We start from the raw sequence: 19,957 nt of genomic DNA, 5'->3' as shown, positions 1-19,957 counted from the left end.
GAACAGGCAGACCCACTGCTGGATGGCTCTCAGGCAAACTATGAACCTAAGCAGAGAAGAAACAAAGAGTGTGTGAAAAAGTGGGAGCCTACGAACAGTCTTAGGCAGGGTGCTGTTAGCCACAAACAAAGGTCTGAGTATCCCTCAAATTGTCTCATCCAAAGTTCTAACCCTCATTAGCCCGCTGCCCCGCCTCCATTTGAAGGTTTAGCAGCCGTACTTGCTTATAGTGTAATATTTTCATTTTAAGTGTAAGAAGGATATATATTCCAAGGCCTTGAGTCACCTTAATTAAAACTCAGCTCCATTTCTGATACTTAATAAATTCTTGGTACTTCAATTAGGAAAAAAAACCATCAAAGGATCATCTTCCTGATATCTGAATATACTGTAAAACTTTTGGTTTGATCACTTTTTCAAGGCAAGAACAACGTATTTGTTTCAAACTTTAAATGGAACACAGCAAAAACTTTCACTAGTAATCACTTAGCTCTTGATCTAAATGCCTGGACAGGAATTAGAGAAGTATGGGAATTAGTCTACTAAGTTGGAGAAAATCTTTTGCTTGGGAGCTCATTGCAACTGCATTCACACAGTACTTCATTGTTACCTGGGTTGCTTACACCAGAAACAACAAACGTGCTTCCTCCAGGCCTTAAAAAAAAAAAAACCTACCAAAAGCCAGACTCAGTGACAGGAGATGACCTTTCCTTTGCAGCACCCAAGGACTTGGGTCTGTGTGACACACACAGAATAGCCTGGAAGCCTGCAAAATGCAGTGAGGGCCAATGCCTCCCCAAAATCACTACCTCAGTAAAGACGTAAATTATGAGTTTGGAACGTAACAAGCTGTAATTGCCTCTGCTGTCACCTCCAAAAGAGTTCCTGAGTTTTGAGCCTGTTGCAGCTGTCGATGGCTGAGGCAAGACCTTTGCTTCAGTGAGAGGCACTGAAGAGCAGAGTCAATCTGCTCACGTGCATCTCTGGCAGTGGGGTTGGCAATTAGCCTTGGATTGCCACGTTTCACCCTGTTGCCTCAACAGGGACTTTCCTTCCTGAAGGACCTGGAGGACACACGGTGCCCTTGCGCGAGCGTCCCGCGTGCGCGCTCCTGCCGGAGGAGGCTGGCACACACCTTTTCCCAAGAGTATCACCACTGCAAGGAACGGGAAGAGACAAGGTGTGGAGGAGCTATGGGGGCCATAAACGCATTTCTTTATTTTGCTGGTGTTGTAGGCTGCTTTAAGGATTTTACTAACTTCAGGGATAAAAACTAAGTGTGCTTGTCAGTCACTGTGCAGTGACCAACTGACAGAACTGTCAGTAAAATGAACAGGATTTTAACAGCTCTACAGTTTCAAGTTGCTGTACTTCATTCTCTCCCTTCTCATGGCTCATTCAGAGGGCTGAAAACCAAGCATCTTCAAAATCACTATTTCTCTTCCTTTCTAGTAACTGTCTGGTAAGTTTTAATTTAAGGAATATTTTGAACATCCAGAAAGCAAAAACTATCACGTGTCATTAGCAGCAACACTTAGAGATCAAGTCTGAAAATAAAATACAGAGGCTTAGTGTGTATTTCCACCAACAACTCAGATTTCAGAAATTAGCAGTAAGGGATGAGCAGCGATACAGCTCACTAATTTTTAAAAAACAGTTATGTAATTGTTTTCAAATGTTAAAATTACTTCTATAAAGTTGCTGTAATTTTTATTTTCTTATCCATGTATCCTAATTTATGACAGCTAATAGCTTTGAGACGTTTTTGTTTTATCCCTCACCTTTTCAATGTGGTAACCCATCAGTCACCTTCAATTCACTTTCCACAGCTGGCAGGGAAGCAGCCTAGCCAGCACTTTCAGGAATTATTGTGAGACATTTTCCCCTGCGTGTTTAGCCATAAGCATTCTTCCCTCTGCTGTTGCAGGCCCCTCCTTTCACACGAGTCCTGCTCACAGCTTCCTTGTCTTATATCTCCACCCTTTCCTATTCAGCAAAGGCCCAACTTTTAGTTAGCTCAATTCCACCTCAAGTTTTAGTACATACTGAAGCGCAAACGTGTTGGCCAGGCTGCCTCTGCGTATTGCCTCTTTCCCCATTTTTCTGTCAACATCTGGCAGGCTCATTTTACATTCTGCACAGTGAAGCAGAAGTATTACATTGGTTATCTACACAATGCAAATACATCTAGCCTTTCACAGTTACTGGCCAGAATTGCTAATACTGTAGTTAAGCTGCTATTGAGCTAATATCCTTAAATGCACTAACTTAAACCAACACCAATTAACACCAGAGAGGATTTAATGCTGCAGTTTTCCCCAGATTTTTTGATTTACACAGTATCATAATGCTTCTCTTTTCTCCTAATCAGTCACAGTACTTGTGTGTTTTGAAGGATGCCATGATGCACATGCTCCCTCCTTTCCCATCAGCACAGAACACCATTCTCTTCTTTCTCTACTACTGCTCTTTGTCAAAGAGTAAATTTTCATCCCTGTGCTTTTGTTGCCTAAACTCCTCTAAGCTGAACTATGACCTCACAGCCAAAAGACCCCCTGCTTAGGTTGCACTTTCTTTTCTCATGTCAGATAGGAGAGAACTCAACCATGTATTAAAACAGGAGCTTGCTAAGACCTGCTTCATGGCTCGCTCAGTTTCCCACTGCTGCTCTAAGGGCTTTATGAAGCAACACCTCCCATCCCAAAGGGAAGGAGCCTCCCTCCCCCTTGGCCCCCTGCCCAGCACAGACCCAGGGGAAACACTTTCCTGAATTAGCTACCAATTCACTTCTGAGTTCGGATTTTGCAGTGAGGACAGGAAGTGTTTCATTGCACTAACTGAAGTCTTCTGAACACTTTTTATATAAAATACTGGAATTAATGTCCTCAATAAAATGTATCTTTATTTTTTCCTCCAGAAGAAACGAGGAATAGAGGGGGGAAAAAAAAGAATTAGTTTATGCAGGTTTGTTTTCTTCTTGTATGAGGCCAATCCACAGAGGGTAAAAGTTTAATTTTTTCAGTGTAAATAGCGTGTTTGCTTAGTGCTCTCGCATATATTTTCCAAATAAATAAGTAGAGCAATACTGCTCTTTACATCTGGAGTCTCAAACCTTCCCCCACCAACCTGAGTCAGCAACAGATCACAAACTCTCTCAGATTAAGTGCAGAATGGGGGGAAAGGACTATTTTTGCTCATTGAATGCCTTTAGACCAAAAAATTCTTACAGCATCATAGGCTATAAATCATTTTATGAAAAAATAAATACAGCGTGTCAATCCTGCAGACAGAAGCAAGCAAGGAACATGATGTCATCACTCATCTTTTTAACAATATTCAATTAGACCTAAACTGTATTTCCAAATAAGATGGTTTCCCTGAAATTATAGTCATATTCCTTTTAACATAAAATGTACCGTGAAATAGTTAAGCAGAACACACCTTTAAAAAAACCCACAAGAACAAACTACTGACCATTGGTACTTACAAATAACGTAAATTATTATTCCACAACTGTAGGGATTGTCTTAAATAGCAAGACTTTTAACCAAGTAAAAAAATTACTTATTTACATAATTTAGATTGCTTCTGAATTTTATTCAGATTTTATTCTTAGTTTCATACAGACAGAACAAACATGGAAATCCTTCAACTTCACAGTGTATGTAAGCTATCTGGTTATCCTGCAGCTGAAATCTTACAAAGGCCGCTGATCTCACCCATCTTGCACAAGCAAAGCCTTCATCTACTGTTTAAATACTTGTGTTTTACGAACAGCACTGTTAACAGTAGCACTGAAGATACACTTACTGAACAGCTGATGAAAATACTTTCCTGTATTTAAATGAGATGTAATTACAACTTTGCTAAAATGAACCACTCTGTTTACAATGGAAGTTAAAAGCAGTCCCAAATCACTGCCCTTAATCCTCTCAGTAACAGAACACATCAGTTCCCAGATGTTTCACAGGAAGTCATTCCTAACTATGTGCACAGTCCCACACATACATACATACATGAAACAAAGCAAGGTTTGTACAGACTTAAAAGATTCACTATGAATTTCTTGCTCAGATTTTCCAGGAAAACCATGATTTGTCAGCTTTAGACACCTCACATGTGTACAGGGCAGACTGACATCTTTTGATCACCTTCTCCCAAAGCTGTATTAGACCACAACTCCTCCACAGCAGCCTATGAATCGCTTCTTTCATTGCCAGTTTGGTTTTTTTCTGGATCAAGATAACTGCCTTCAAATAACATTCTGTTTTTCATTCCTTCTTTAAGCATTCTTTGCCGGATCCTTTGTTGAGCCAAATTGTACCTGCAGTAAAACCTAGAGGGGGGGGATGAAAAGAAAGCATGATTCCCTGCCTTACATGAGTCACGGTATCAAATCAGACTTATTCAGCCAGCTGAAACGTTGCAGTCACATATAAAAATGCTAGCAAAATTCAGCATGCTGCCTTTGGAATTAGGACAGAAGAATGGGGTATGCAAAGGAAATAAAGAAAGAATTAAGAAAAATGGAAATAACTGGGTGGCTTGAGCTCTTAGGATTCAAGAAATAATAGCAAGTTTTTAAAAAATATATGAACATAAAAATTCACTCACATCGAACTGTTTCTCTTTAAAAAAGAGAAATATCTTGGGGAGAAGGAAGAGGATGCTTTGTTAGGCAAGTTTTTTAATGGAGTTTCAAAAGCAGTGTGAAATACTGTTTCTGAAAACAAACATAGGGATCATGTAGTACAGTTCAGCCAACACGTCTGTTAAAATTGAAGAAGCATTTTACATACCAGTATCCTAACATTGTAGAAATAAAGCCACCAACTGCAAAGTCACAAGATCTTCTAACTCTACCTAAAAAAAACCAACAAAAATCCTCCAAAGTTAGAGGAAAAAAAGCCTTGGATCACTTCCCATTATTAATAACACTTAACAGCAAGTAGGAATTTTTTCTCTTGCAAATAAATATATAACCTGAAGGAATAAGTACTTACTAGTTGCTAAAAAATGTCCAAGACCCACAACTAAAGACCCCAGGGAGCCATAGAGCACAGATTCTCGTGCACATGGGACACTCTGAACATCAAGAAATCCCAAGAGTTTAAAGGACTGTAAGACACAACAAAAAAACACACCATAAACTTAAAAAAATCACTTTTGTAGAAGTCTATGATGCCAACTCCATTCTAAAACTGACTTGTTATTTTCGTAGTCAAATAGACTGTATTTCCAAATACAGTTCAGGATTTACTGCTTGCACAGTTATAGCTGAGGAAAAGTGAACAAGCACAACTGTATCGGGAATGGTTTTGGAAGAACTACTAACTTACGCAACAGAATTTTCTACAAACCCGTTGATCCAACCTTTCTACTCAATATTATAAAATGACTACTTAATTTTCCCCCTTTACATTCCCCAAAAAAGGAAGGGAGAAAACCCTTAAGAATGCAGGATTTTTGTTACATCACAACACACAAATAAGGTTACAATCAAGTACACAGTTAGTTATGCCATGTTATTTTAGTATATGAAAAGGCAAATGTGCTTTAAAAAAAAGTGAAATTACTAGAGAATGAGCATATAATAGAGAACTTTGTACTGAACAGTGAATGAAAACGTTTATAAACCAGTAAACTTTAACCTAACCCTATGTACAGCCAGGGGCTGGGCACAGAAATTCTTCTATACATAACGAGTAATTTTCTTAATTAACCTACTGGTAAAAAAATCAAACTACTACATATGCTGCCTCCTATCTATAAACTGACCTTTTATTTCACTCAAATGGCAATTACATGTGGCATTCACAAAGTCGACTGCGAACTGAAAAGTATGATTTTCATTTCAGAGACGTCTACTCTGGCTTCTGCATGTAATTCCTATTTCCCACCTGACAAACATCCTTGCAAATGCAGGCTGGCACCACAAGCAGGAGTGAGAAACTGCATACAAAAAAGAAGCCTCAAGATGATATGAATCAGGGTCAAGGTGGCTGCACCACAGTAACATCTGAACATCTTTCTGCTATCATTCTTTTGTCAGTGATGGTGCAAGAATACCTCTTCGTTCTGTTGTGTTTAAATCCTTAAAGCATTAAGTGCCATGTGCGCAACTGTACCTAAATTCATCAAAGACGACTGGTTTATTTTTTTAAAGGTATTCTACTTGGTCAAAGTGGATTTTAAAGATGGAGAACTACAATCAACTGTTCGTGGAGGGCTGACATCTCTGAGACAAGTCATCACTAAACTGGTAATAGGGATGACAAGCATCTGACAACAGCTGGATTTGTATGTAAGTATGGAAATCCCCATCCTTAGTTTTATCCACGTTCCCTATGGAAAACTATCAGCTGTTTCCACATAATCCCTATGTACACGCCAGACAGAAAGGATGTGGTCTATGTTGGTCGAATCTCCTAAACAGCAATTTCAAGTACTCTCACATGGAAGAAGTCACTGGATATGCTGCTGTTGTTGGCCAAGGAGGCATCCCTGCTACATCCGTGCAGCATGATGCACTCTTTTAAAATAGCATTTCACCTGTTGCCGAACTGGAAATCATTTGTTATGTCTCTAACCACTGTAATCAGCGGCGTTAAGGAGGTTCCAGTGTCACGACGGCGTTTCGCCCACAGAGAGAAACTCCCACGGGGGGGTCCGGGGGAAAACAAACACACACAACCCCTCACCCCACCCACTCGGCCCTACAGAGCCTCAGTTCTGCCGTGGGTTTCCGTGTATTGTTCTCTAATTATTTCCTCTGGAGACAAAACAGCGGGTGTGAGGGTCACGGCTGCTCTGCCACAACCTCCCATGTCCCCAGCGCGGGGCTCCCGCGGAAACACGGGTGCCCGCGTAGCTCTTCCTCATTCTCCTCCTCCTCCTCCTTCTCGCCCCTCTCCGCCCCCCCTCTCCATTACCTTCCTCGGCTCAGAGTCGCCCTCGCCCGCCATGACGCGGCAGCGCCTTCCCGCCCGCACCAGCGAGCCGGGGCCGCGCCCGCGTGGAGAGCGGCGCCGAGAAGCGGCCGCTCCGCCCGCCCCGTCTCTATGGCGCCCGCGGAAGGGGCGGGGGCGGCCGCGCCGGCGCCATTTTAGGTCCCGGCGCCGAGAGAGATTCCAGCGAAAATCCTTTGTTCGGCGAAATGGGTCACGGAGCGGGGGGCGCGCGCGCGGGCACGCGGGCGGGAGGCGGAGCGCCGGGCTCATCCCGCCCCTCTCCTCCCCTTTCCTTCCCACTCCCTCCCGCTCCAGGCGCGCGCCTCCGTGGGGCGCGGGAGAGCCGAGACTGTGGGCAGTGCCTGGATCCTGGCTGCCGATTCTTGGCTGCCGGCGGGCACCGGGGGCTACGGGAGACTGTGCTCGGGTGTACCATGAATGCTGGAAGAGAGGCCCTGCCGGAGTCCGGCTGAGCCGCGTTGTTAAAAGCCAAAAGAGAAGTCACAAGGGTGGGGGATGTAAACACGCTCAGTGGGTAGCACCTAGTGGGAGAAGGAGGTGATGGGATCCCTCAGGGGGTGTAGGTAGCCTGAAGGATGCGGGGATACACCCGCCAAAGGCAGATGGGGGAGAGTTGGTTGTCCGTCTCCGCAACTCAGAGTGCTGGAAAGGGACGGTGGCTTGTGCTGCTGAGAGAAAAGTACCTCGGTGGCAGTGGGAAGCAGGAAGTGGAGGAAGAATTGTTTGAAGAGAAGTGCTGTGGAAAATGGCCTCTTGTGAGGCCATGTACATCTACTTCAAGCAAAACCCCAGTGGGTTCGGAAGGGGTGAAACCTGTGTTAAATCACTTGAACGTGGTGGAAATTACCTATTAGGTATGTGATTGTATCTGCAGTAAGGATGTGAAGAGGTAAATAGAAACAAGTGACTTAGGACAGAGTTACAGTTCTGCAAGATACTGTAAAAATACATTTTGCCGCAAGAAAACAAGTCTCTACCTGCCAAGAAGTGAATTACAGGGTAGGTTCAATTTAAGATCTTTTCCATCTTAGCGATGAAGTATCACAAGGATGAGAGATGTGTAATATTGCTCTTTGATTTAAAAATTAGTGTGTCTTGACCTAGGAGGCATGAGATGTCTTCAGACCTTGTTAAATATTATTATGTATTTGGTTTTTTTTTTTTAATCCTATGCTAAATAAAACAGTCTTTTTCACACGCTGAAATTTATGTCAATTTGAATTTTATCTCATTACTTACATGTTTGCAGGATTTTGGAAACAATGTACTTTCACACATAATCAATTTTCATGTATCACTAGCTGAAAAGTGCTACTGTACATTTGCATGAGCTATTTTAAATCCCAGATGGATTAGAAAAAAGTCTCAATCCTTCCCAACAGTCCCAATCTAGCACTGTTTTGTCATCTTTGTAGATCTGGCAGGCAGTGCTCTGAATTCACGAAACACACTGATTCAATACATTTACTATCCATTTTAAAAATATCAGTAGGAGTCACTTGAATTGTGAGTAGCTTGGCCTGTTTAAAGCTAACGTATATTATGTATGTAGTGCTGCAAACACAGGACATTTGCTGTAATATGTGAAAAACAAATTATTGGCATAATCTCTCATTTGAAAAGTCTGTAATGTCTGGTTTTATCTTAGTTGGTTTAAAAATTAAGCAGTGACAAACACTGAGGAATATAACAAGGAATGTAAGAACGTGTTAGTATGTCTGAGATTAACAAGGCCACAGTGGTGAGAAACAGACACTGCTTTTACTGCTGATGAGGCGGCCTGGCCTGCAGCAGTTCATATTTTGAAGGAAAAGAGTGGAAGGATGTTTTTTTCTTTGAAAGAGGAAATTGGTTTTAGCGTTAAGGTGCTGGAGAGCAGAGAACACAAATAGAGCATCTTCTGACTGATAGTCAAGAATAGGCTAGGAAGTGTGTGGTTTTCCCTATATGTTATGTATCCCTTTTCCAAGCATTCAAATCACACAAATTACACTAAAATATCCATTGCCAATAAACATATTCAATTTTCTCCCTCTCTTTTTGGTATTCAGTCATTACTCTGCTTTACTGCTGCACCTCACAGTTCTGCTTCACCTGATTCAGAAGCTGCTCTAAAATTAATAACTATTACCCTTTGTGGAGTTAGAAGTACACAGAGGGCTGCTTGTCAGTGCTTGGGATCAGTGAAGATGCTGGAGCTGGAGCATCCTTAGCTTAAGAGCAGAGGGACCACTGATAGGACACTTTGGGATAGCCTGAAGCGTGCAGCCATCATTCCCTTGTGTCCCTAGGGGCCTGAGATGTCTGCATGTGCAGAGGGCAGGGGGTGGTGTCCTCTGGCACATGAGGAAGGCAGGGGTCTTGAAGTGCGGGCCTCATACTTCTGCTGCTTTTACCCTGATGTCCACTGGAGACTCTGGAAGCAGGATGTTCTTTTCACATCCTGGATTCGAATAAAAGTGCGGATAGATAGTCCTAGCTAGCTGAAATGCAGGTTTTAGTCTGTAAGTTGATAAAGCAGGATGAGGTTGTGGGGGCATGTTGCATTTAGAGGGTGATAGCACAGGGAATGTGAGAGCTGCTGGATATGCCTGCTGCCTTGCCAACATGACTTGCTGCAAGGGCTGGACCAGCCTTGGCTTAAGACTTTGGTACACCTGGTCCAGCAAAGGCATATCCCAGCATTGTACCTACCAGTGTGCCTACAGGGACAGTGGTTGAGCAAGAGCCCTGCATGGCTTCCTCCACTAACAGGGACCTGTGCTGTTTCTGGAAGCTGGGCATCTTGTATATGCAAATTTGGAATTGTCGCCTTGGATTTCTGAACCTAAAAGACACAATAGATATATAAAAATATTCTTCTTTCTCCTCTTGGAGCTGGATACCCTTGGCAAAACCTGCCTATACATGCTCATTTCTATCAATCATAGGGTGCTGATTGCCACTTGCTCTCAGCAGTTTGAACTTTTCCTATATTTATGCAGTTCTTATTTTTATTTGCAGTGATCAATACAGTGTAGTGTCCTTAGCTGTATGCCTGTCCATCCTGAAATCGACAGCTTGGGAATGGTATGGATGGGTCTTTGACTGTAGTCTTTGTTCTGTCACCCTTCACGCCTGTGTTTAAAGGTTGGGCCAGGCAAAACACTTGTCAGTCCAGCAGCAGGAAAGAGACCACGGTGTACAGGACATGAAGCAGCTGAGAGAAACCTGGCTCACTGACTTCACCAGTGCATATTTCCTTCATCACACAGAGAACTTTATTGAGGTGTCTGAACCTACATGCTAGTAGGTATGTATCTTGTCACTTCTGAAACAATTTTGGGCTACACTTCCAAGGAGGAGGAAGCCATCACACAAACGTGGAATTTCCTACCTTTAGCACCTCTTGGTCATGTAAGTTATTCCTATACCATAAGCTGTTTATGTAGCCTTGTGGAAAAGCAAGCACATGCAAAAGCTGTGACAGCCTGTCCTAAGAAATACATTTATTAGGTTGTGGATGATAACCACATTTAGGTTGATGGCCACCACAGACCTTTCAGATAACTAACCTTCATGGTGAATTCAGCATCTCCTGAGGGCTGCTCTGCCTGGGTAGTTTGCAAAGGTCCTCCTGGTCTGTCTGTAGCAGTTGTTAATGACCAGTGGAGGCTGCTCTGTCTGTTGGTATCCATAGATATCCTTTCAGCTCCACATGCAACTTAAACTGTTCTGAGGGGGACTGCTGACACCAGAGGTAGTCCAGGCCTTCCTCTTCTTTGCTGTGAATCCTGTCTTCTCCTTTGTACCACCAGCCCTGCTGCCTGAGAAGCTGAAAGTTAACACTACACAAAAAGCTTCTTCCTGGCCATGGTGAGGGGAGAAACAGGTTGGTGTTTTTTTTTTTTTGAGAGCAAGTGCCAGTTTAGATCAAGTGCCTCAAGAAATTGCTCTGTTGAAGATGTTTATTAAGTAGCAGGCCATCAGTAGTTGAGGCATGCCTCAAGGCAGAATTGGAGATGTCCAGTGGGACTTTTTATCTGTCTTCATAGTCACCCTGAAGCTACTTAAATACCAGTCAAGAGTAGCTTGTGCTGACCACGTGCCATTTTGTAAGCCTTGAAAGCAAGGAGTACTTTGCAGCCCAGAAAGCCAACTGTGTCCTGGACTGTATCAAGCCACGTGGTTGAGTTCTAATCTACTCTGCTCTCTTGAGACCTCACTCTGGGATCCTCAGCGCAGGGAAGATATAGGCCTGTTGGAGGGGGCCCAAAGGAGGGCCATGAAGATGATCAGAGCGCTGGAGCACCTCTTCTGTGGAGACAGGCTGAGAGAGCTGGGGTTACTCAGCTGGTAGGAGAGAAGGCTCTGGGGATATCTTATAGCACCTTCCAGTACTTGGAGGGAGCCTACAAGAGAGCTGGAGGGGAACTTTTTAGCAGGGCCTGTTGCAATAGGACAAGGGGTAATGGCTTTAGACTGAATGAGAGTACATTTAGATTGGATATTAGGAAGAAATTCTTCACTCTAAGAGTGGTTAGACACTGGAACAGGTTGCTCAGAGAGTTGGTAAATGCCCCATTCCTAGAAACATTCAGCATCAGATTGGGTGGGGCTCTGAGCAGCCTGATCTAGTTGAAGATGACCCTGCTTATTGTGGGGGAGTGGATTAGATGATCTTTAGAATTCTCTTCCAACCCAAGGTACTCTATGATTCTGTGTTTCTGTGGTGGTTTTGTGGGGGTAAATGGTTATTATGATGGCTGCAGAGATACTGTGCAGTAGGTTGGGTCAGAGTAACCACCCTTGTGGGGACAGGGCGGGCACAAGGAGTGTGAGCAGGCTGCTGTTGCCAAGGCAGTCATCAACCACACTCATGCAATTGAATTAAAAAAATTACTTTTTTTCCCCCAAGCATTAATGTTAATGCAAATTACATTTCAACTGCATGGCAATTTTATTCTGGGTTGGCTTCACTGATCATTTCTGTAGGTTAACTTTGCCTAACTTATTCCTAACTGCCTGTACAGATGATCTTTTCATCTGCAACACATAAGAAATTTTAATTCAATGTATTCCTCTGAAAGCTAAGGAAACAAGGGCAGGCTCCTAATAGCTTTATTTTTTTCTGCCAGATCTCTTAATCTGTTTATGTTATTTAGGCACTTGATTCAAAAAGGAAGAGGGGTATATATTATAAAAGAAGACTTATATAAAATGTGGTGGTTATAATTGAGTTATGCAGTTAGATGTAGAGCTACATTTAAAATTTCCTGACTTATTAGTATCAATTGGACTTAAGGATGATTCTGACTAAAAATAGAACAGAGTTTTTCTTAGATAACCCCTTTTTTCATATAAGGTAAATTACTTTGTCTGTAAGGCATGTCTTGAATGTATTAGTGGCAAATACTGATGGACACTTAAGTTTTCTTGTATTTCACTATAATCCACTTCAAGCAGATGATGGTACTATTTATTTCTGCCATTTTTTGTCCTTTTTTTAAGTTGCAACTTTGTAAGATATGGAACTTTTCTTTTGAAACTGAAGACGTTAGGAGATTTATACTGTTTCTGAAACAAATTTGAATAATGACCTAGTAACCATAGGGTCAGAAACAGGAGTGGAAGGGACTCCCTTTTTGCCTCAGAGCTATTTTCCTTAGGCCTATTTCGTTCCTCACATGTTCATCTTAATTTTTCAAAATACAGTAGCTGTCCTGAGGTTTCTATCATGAACAGTGTGGAGGGGATTTATTATGAACTCTGCACCTCATGTTCCATGTCTGTCATATGAATGTGTCAGGCTTAATCTTTATTAACTCCCGAGGGAAAACTGGAGACTAGAGTTAACAAGATATTTGTATGATAATTGTTTCTTTTGGGACATGGTTTCTGAGAATTCATAACAAACTGGAGAGGGTTTTACCACTAAGAAATTTATTTAGAAATAAGGTGTTTAAATAGCACAACAAAATTAGAAAATTCATAGTGAAAAAATATATTGAAGGTTATTAAATGCTCAGACACCCTCTCAGACATAAGAATTCCCTTGGCACAAGTCACTGGAGGCTGCAGAGGTGTTCTGAGGAGATATCAGAAGGTGTGCTTCTCCTATCAGTACACTTTTCTCTATATATCCAACACTAGATAAATTAACTTTTTTGCATTACTGGCTGCAGTTCTTGCATTTTTGCCAAGATTAGGCTAAAGCCCAGTGAAGGGAAAAAACCTTCTCATTGCTTTAATGTACTATAGTCTGGACAACTGGTTCATTTGTAACACAGACAGTGACATAATACAATGATATCACTGAACTGAAGGGTAAGAGAGGAAAGAAATGGTGTGCCAGGAGCCACTTTGGTAATGTTTTGTATGCAACGTGCTGTCCAAGAAGGTGTATAATTAGCAGCACAGAGGGAGAGAGGAGTCACATTCAAGGAGCAGAGCATGTCAAAGTAGACACTCAAACCAGACAGCTGGAGAGGATGTTCAGAAGCCATGCCTTGTATCAACTTGAAAAAATTATGATGCATCAGGTAGATCTCATTATATCTTGTTTGGGGTTTTTTTCAATTTTTTTTTTCCTCTTTTTTTTTTTCTCTTTGGAAAGTGGGGGAGGGTAAGGAGTTTGTAGGTTTGATTTTAATTTTGTAATCAGGTTTAAAGTGGATTTCACTGACTTATTCCCACCTCACATGGTCCGTCAACAGACTGTCCGCTAGTACCCTGCCAGATGCAAGGTGTTTTGTTGCACTGGAAGTTATAGTATAGTCCTGAGACAGCCACTGTCCAAAATACATGGAAATATTCAGAGAAGTCAGCCTATGTTGTTTCATTGTGCTACAAAGGCTGGTTTCAGTCTGCTAGGGCAGGATCTCCTACACAAAATAGCCCACCTTTGGCAAGGGGTAAACGAAAATAATTTGCCTATGGCTTCAGAAGGATCTCACAAGAAACAGGCAGTCTGCAAGGCTGAGATTTGAGAGTTCAAAGTCAAACACAATGTATTATTTCCAAACAGTTGTTCCAGATTTGCAGGCACCTAAAGTCCCGCTGTGGTGTCCAGATTCCCTGGCAAGAATTCAAGGTTTTTCTCGTTCATGACAGGAATGACTTCATGTCTTGCACACTGAGAGTGTTAGTTTAGCATATAAATATTTCTGTACCTGGTGTGGTTTCTGCTGCTTTCTGAGAAGAAGCAGAGATTAAAAATACCTCATATCTCGTTGCTTATTGTTTTGGATCCAGTATTTTTCACTCTTTTCCTGATGCCTCACTGTGACCTGGCCTGAAGGTTGAGTCAGTCTGTTGGTGACTGGCTACCAAGGGCTACAACCTTCTGTCATATTTTGATTTTGGAGGATCCTCGTTTCCTGCCTAAAGACTTGGGTGCTGGGCTAAAATCACATCTATGCATTAACTCTACAGAGCACCTGATGCAAGACAGCCAAGCAGAATTCGGCGGGAGGGAGGGTACGTGTAGTGCAGAAGCTGAGTTCTGATGTTTTGGAAAATAGTAGGACAAGTGGAGCTTTTTGGGTTGCTGGGGGAATTGTTCCTGAGTAGACCAGGAGGATTTGTGTGCACCCTCTGCACTGAACTGTTATGTCCCCCTCCATGTGCCCAGTGGTGCTGCTTGGGAAACCTTCAGAAGTCTCCCTAGTGCAGAGCCTGCTGCTGTTGTCCTGACCAGTGAGACAGCTAGCGGCTCCCTAAATTGAGTTTCAGACCTCCTGAGCATGGGCATCTGTTCAGTGGCCACTGAACTGTGCAGAAGGGTTTCTTTCTTTATGCTAATGGTTTTATTTTCCCATACACTTTCCCATGCTGGTAGTTCTATTTTCTCAGCATGTCTTGACTTGTGCCTTCTCAGTACCTCTGCAGGAACAAGTGCAGAAGCTAAACACATGCTTAATTGCCTCACTTATAAACTGTTTAAAATTCTTAGATAGCTGGATATAATAGATGTCTGATAGATTGGTTTTTCTGGTCTGCTAAAGCTAAAATAGCCTAACATGAGTCAGAGGTGGCTGGTGAGTTATTCTTCCAGTCCTGGGGAAGTCTGTGTTGTCAAGAATTTTCAACAACAAGCATCACAAAATCCGGTGCTTCAGAGAGGGGACAATTCTCAGGTGAGAAAAGGAAAGGAGTGCTTATTGTGATGAATGGTCCTTCAGAGCACTAACTTGGGCTTACAATAGTCTAATTCTGAATAATAGTGTTGGTTCCATCCAATTCCCTCTTCATTCTTGTGCTTGGGAACAAGAAGTACATTCCTGTAGTTTATGGTTTCTTTTTTACATTTTTTTGCCTCCTATGTGGGTATTTCAAAATCATGACTCAAGATGATCATTGCGAGACGGCAGTTTTTCTTAAATCCCCCATCTTTTTCAAATGCTTGTAATGAGTACTAAAAACTAATGCTGTTCAGACTTCTGGATTTTTGCTTTCCCCCCCCCAACGTAACTACAGGCAAGCCTCAGATTTGGAACATATTAGAGGTTTCTTCAAAATCTTATCTATAACTGGCATAATTATTTGCTCAGATAAGTCATGGCAAAAGACCAATCCCTAAGAAGAACCTCAGGCATTACACTGTTATTTTTAAGTCAAATCATGGAATGGTCCCCAAACCTTCACCATTTCACTTATTGGGTTTTTCTTCAAAAAATGTAAAGCTGCTGTGCACTCAGAGGAATAGAATTAAAGCACTTTGATTTTATTTAAACCTCAGTAACCATCAGCTCCTTAGTTACTAGGGGTGTGTCTGCTAAGAACAATGCTAAGAACCTGTCACTGTACTTTTAAGTGACTGTGATTTCAGATACAGAGCTAAGACAGGTAATTAACAAAATCGTGCAGACTGCAGTTGAGAAAAGTGCTAATATTTTATATGATCCACAAATGCGCTGCTTTTTCACTTAATTTCACATTCCTAGACAATTTTAGTCTGTAGTTACAAAGAATGGCATATGGATTGATTGTAGCTAATTTGTAAAGGCCCATCAGATAAAAGTTGTCCGGAATCTGCAAATTTATGTAAGTGTTGGTTAAACCTAATTTTCTCATAATTAAACCAGCTCAGTTTCTGGAAAGTTTCTGGAATCCATTTAACACACATTCCCTGATATTTTACCAAAACAATAACCTCATAAAATCTTAAAGCTTACTGATAACTTCAAATTTATTGAGGTTGTTAGTATAACTTTTGTGAAAAAACAGGTTGGAGGGAAACTTAATAAAAGTGCTGCAAGCAACAGCCACAGATGGGGAAATTTATAAAGGTTAGAGAGGCTGGAGGTGGAGCTGATGGCTCCTGCCCTGGAAAGTTTGAAGGAATCTTCTCAGCAAGGAAACTTCCTCCTGCTCCTCCATGATCAATAGCTTTCTGCCTCTGCCCCATTTCAGCTCTCAGGAGAGATTACCTATCCTTGCACTGACAGCTTCATGACCACACATGCCCCATGCTCCCTTCCCGTAGGATCCTGGTAGACCTTTTGTCCCACAGACTTTGCCTTCTGCAGGAAAAAGCACCAAGGTATGCAGGTATTTTCACCCTGGGAGAGTTCTGGATACCTATTCATCCAGGGTCAGGAGAGGCCATCAGCAACCCTTGGGCCATGTTCTCTGCCCCCTTCCAGGTCCCCCAAAGAATACAAATACTAGTAAAGTGTGCAGCTCTAGGCAAAGATCAGATGTATAGTTACAGAAGTGGGTCAGTGAAAGTGTCCAAACACCACAAAGACTTCTTGGTACTCCTGTACCATTCCCACTCTATGCCAGCTGTGCCAAGCCCCTCTTACAGATCTTGTCATCGATCTTCCATGGTTAGAAGATAGCACACTTAGTCCAGGCTTAGTTGATAGTTCAGAAATACTCAGTTTTACTACCTTTTTCAAAGACTCTTCCTGCTTCAGAAACTATGGGTCAGGCAAATTCTAGTCTGAAAATTGGTTTGAAAGTTCATGTGTTTGGCTGAACAGAGGCAAGAAAGACCAGCTGAACAACCTGGGAGTCAGACATGAGCATTCATTTCCTGATCCGAGGGTTTGACTATCTCAGTGGCAACTAAAGGCTTTGAGAGCAAACAGAGATGTATGGATTGGTACCCTGAAGCTGGCAGGGTTGCTGTCTCTGCTGGGATGAGTCTGGATGAGTGTGCTGAGCTGGGCTGAACGTGCGCTGCTGTTCTCTACTTTTCTTCACATCCTGTTCAAGGCTGTTTTATTAGACTAGAAAACCAGTTAAGTCTGACAACACAACTCTCTAAACTACATTGTAAAACAGAATAAAAGGGATTCCGAAAACACATCTATCCTTTACTCAGTGGGCCCTTAGAAGGCAGATAGATACAAGGCTTTCCTCTACAGTTTCCTTGAGCCCCTCTAGTTTTCAGTCTAGGCTACTGCCTTGACTTCTCAACATCGCCTTACCTTCTGACCAAGTTTCCTCCTTACATCCTTGTTTGATACAAAACCTGGCTTCTCTGGTTGCTGTCTAAAACCTTGTAGTGGGTTGGTTTCTTGGATTTTTGGCCTTCCTTAGCAACGGGGTCAGGAATCTAAGGAAGTATTCCATATCATTCCTTTCCGTAACACAATGTATAAAAAGGCGCAGATAAGAGAGTTCGCTCTCTTCTCTCTTCCAGTGGCTGAAGACGACAGGTCCCTCTCGCAGACGGTTTTGCTTGTATAGGCAAGCGGGAGGGGGGAGGAGACAGCTTGGACTTGGCAGGAGAGCCAGGCCAAACTGATACAAACCTTTATGGGACCTATGGGATCTACCTCATGACTCTGTTCTGATCCTAACCATTTAGACAACAACCTGGCACTATGCTTTTCCTAGAAGCTTATAAGTGCTAAGCCATGGCTGGACCAGCTGGATCACGAAGCCATGCACTTTGCAAGCTCATCAGGAAAACGACTGATCTGTTCCGCCAGGGAACGTGCCCACGTGGGTGAGCAGTGTTCAGAGGAGGTGGAGCGCTTTGACACAAATTGCTCATCCAGGAAGAAAGGTAGTAGGCTGGAAAGCTGATTCCCTCACATCACCCTCTACTCTCCCTGGCGAGGCTCCAAAGAACATCTGAGCCTCTTCTGACATGAGCTGGGAGGAAGGCTGAGAAGGAAATGTGGGAAAGGCTACATGACAGAGAGCTCAATCCTGCAAATCCTGTCTGTGCCAAACAGGTTCCTTTCATGTATATGTGCTTTGTTACTCCCATAACAGATTTAAATCAGCTGGAAAAGTACCTTATGTACTAAACCAAGAGGGACCCAATGCCAGCGTGTAGGCAACTGAACAGTGCCCTGACTGTCCAGCAGCTTGAGTCCGAAGAATGCAAGCACAGCTCCCCTCTCTACATTTAATCACTGTCTTTTATATATATAAAAAGTATAATGCATTATTCTTTTGCTGTCCTCTTCTATGGAGTGACCTTTATGTTATTTTAAACACTTTATTGGTAGGCTAAGCTTACATGTAAAATCGAGTCTGTAGTGCCTGTTCATGCTGTGTATCTTCAAATGCTGCAGTTACCAGCATTTGTGAGCTACACGCTTCTTCCATAAAATACCACACCTGTCTTCTGAGGGGCTTGTTCCTCCTTTGATGGACTACAGACCATCAAGTTCTGCTTCAAAATTAAGAGGCATCTGATTGCTTATTAGTCTTACTGTGAAGTTCTTTATGTCTTCGGTCACATGGCTACAGTACTTAGTGTTAATACTCCCCAGTATTAAAACTGCATAGGAGGTGGAACACTCCACAACAGAGTACACATTGCTCCCAGGATTTCTAATTTTACATCCTCAGATTTTGTAGAGCCTCTCTGAGGGAGTCTCTCCAGAAATGGAGTCATGGGTAACCTGGCATTGCCATTTTGAGTGGATTTTGCAGCAGAGATGCAGAAAAATATTCACAGTAAGGTACCAGGATCATGTGGGTCTCCCTGCACCAAGGAATATGGAGACTTTTCAACAACAAACACTTGTTGGTTAGTGCTATGATCAGCTTTCATTTACAGGTCTTGAACAAAAATATTTGATGTCTGATTTCGCTGCCTTCAGCATTTCTGTATTATTGACAACATTTTTATAAAATGTTGGGTCAGCTCCTAGAAACATCAAAATTCATGCTTGAAATGAATTCCACCCTGTTGTCACCTGTTTCCAGCTGTTTTCTGTGATTTGCCTGGTTAGTATCCACTAGGAAGGCTGTCCTCCCACTGAAGGTATTACCTGCAGGTTCAAGCACTGCATTACGTTGAGCAGGCACAGGGTGTCTGTTCTGCCGCCTTCCACAGGAGATGCAAGTTGCTGTTGTGGTGGAGAGCACAGCTTGTCTTCACACCCACCAGTCCTGAGCATCAACCCCAGGCCTCTGCCACACTGCCTAACTTGGGCTGTGGTGTTTCTCTTGTTAGGTTAAATGCCTCTTTATATTTTCATGGACACCTTCCAAATGAAACTTGATTGAGTAATTAATAATATGGAGGGAGAGTTAAGCTTTTTAAGTTCTGCATGTTTTTCTGCCAATTATTCCATCAAAGACTGGCTCGCTTTGTTGCTACAGAGCTTCTCAGCGAGGCATGACCTTGGTTTATTCAATAATACATGTATTTCTGAGAGCAACTTACATAAGTTGGCCTATCCAAACTTTGTCTTCATACAAGACTGATTTTTGACCATTCAGTGGCCATGTCAAATATGAAAGCAAACACTGAATAAAGTGTTCCCTGCTCAGTGTCTGGGTAAGAGGGATGGGCAGCCTCACAGTGGCTGCACTTGTCTCTAAGCCACCATTGCTGCCTTTAGTTTCCACTGAAGGTGCTGAAGCACAGTCTCCTTGCAGCCTCTTGGACATCTCGCCACGTGCTGCATCTGCTGGCTTGGCCTTTGCAGGGCAAACAATAGATTTCAGCCTTCAGAGATGGCAATAGTGCTGCCTCTTGTGCTGGCGTGAGCTGTACCCAACAGTAGGGAGCTAGTGGGATCTGGAAG

The 19,957-nt window shown here is 42.6% G+C and overlaps 1 protein-coding gene across 1 annotated transcript; it reads right to left on the bottom strand.

Moving 5' to 3' along the window:
- Positions 1 to 3,576: 3,576 nt before the first annotated feature.
- Positions 3,577 to 7,066, bottom strand: LOC108493346 (cytochrome c oxidase protein 20 homolog). Its single transcript, XM_017806642.1, has 4 exons — positions 6,933 to 7,066; positions 5,004 to 5,118; positions 4,800 to 4,863; positions 3,577 to 4,336 (listed from the first exon to the last, which is right to left on the bottom strand). The coding sequence occupies exons 1-4, from the start codon at positions 6,963 to 6,965 to the stop codon at positions 4,195 to 4,197; spliced, it is 354 nt and encodes a 117-aa protein (XP_017662131.1). The 5' UTR covers positions 6,966 to 7,066; the 3' UTR covers positions 3,577 to 4,194.
- Positions 7,067 to 19,957: the final 12,891 nt, after the last annotated feature.

Source organism: Lepidothrix coronata, unplaced genomic scaffold (genome assembly GCF_001604755.1).
Source record: "Lepidothrix coronata isolate B3197 unplaced genomic scaffold, Lepidothrix_coronata-1.0 Scaffold16, whole genome shotgun sequence".
In the NCBI taxonomy this organism is placed as follows: Eukaryota; Metazoa; Chordata; class Aves; order Passeriformes; family Pipridae; genus Lepidothrix; species Lepidothrix coronata.
Note: the sequence above shows the minus strand (reverse complement) of the source record. Positions and strands in the feature narration are given on the sequence as shown.

What these genes read in the sequence shown, in the direction of transcription:
- LOC108493346 (XM_017806642.1), bottom strand. Translation starts at nt 6,965, where the DNA reads ATGGCGGGCGAGGGCGACTCTGAGCCGAGGAAG. An exon ending in TGGACATTTTTTAGCAACTA is followed by an intron (nt 4,864 to 5,003) that starts GTAAGTACTTAT and finishes GGTTTTTTTTAG; the next exon opens with GTAGAGTTAGAAGATCTTGT. An exon ending in TCTACAATGTTAGGATACTG is followed by an intron (nt 4,337 to 4,799) that starts GTATGTAAAATG and finishes CCCCCCCTCTAG; the next exon opens with GTTTTACTGCAGGTACAATT.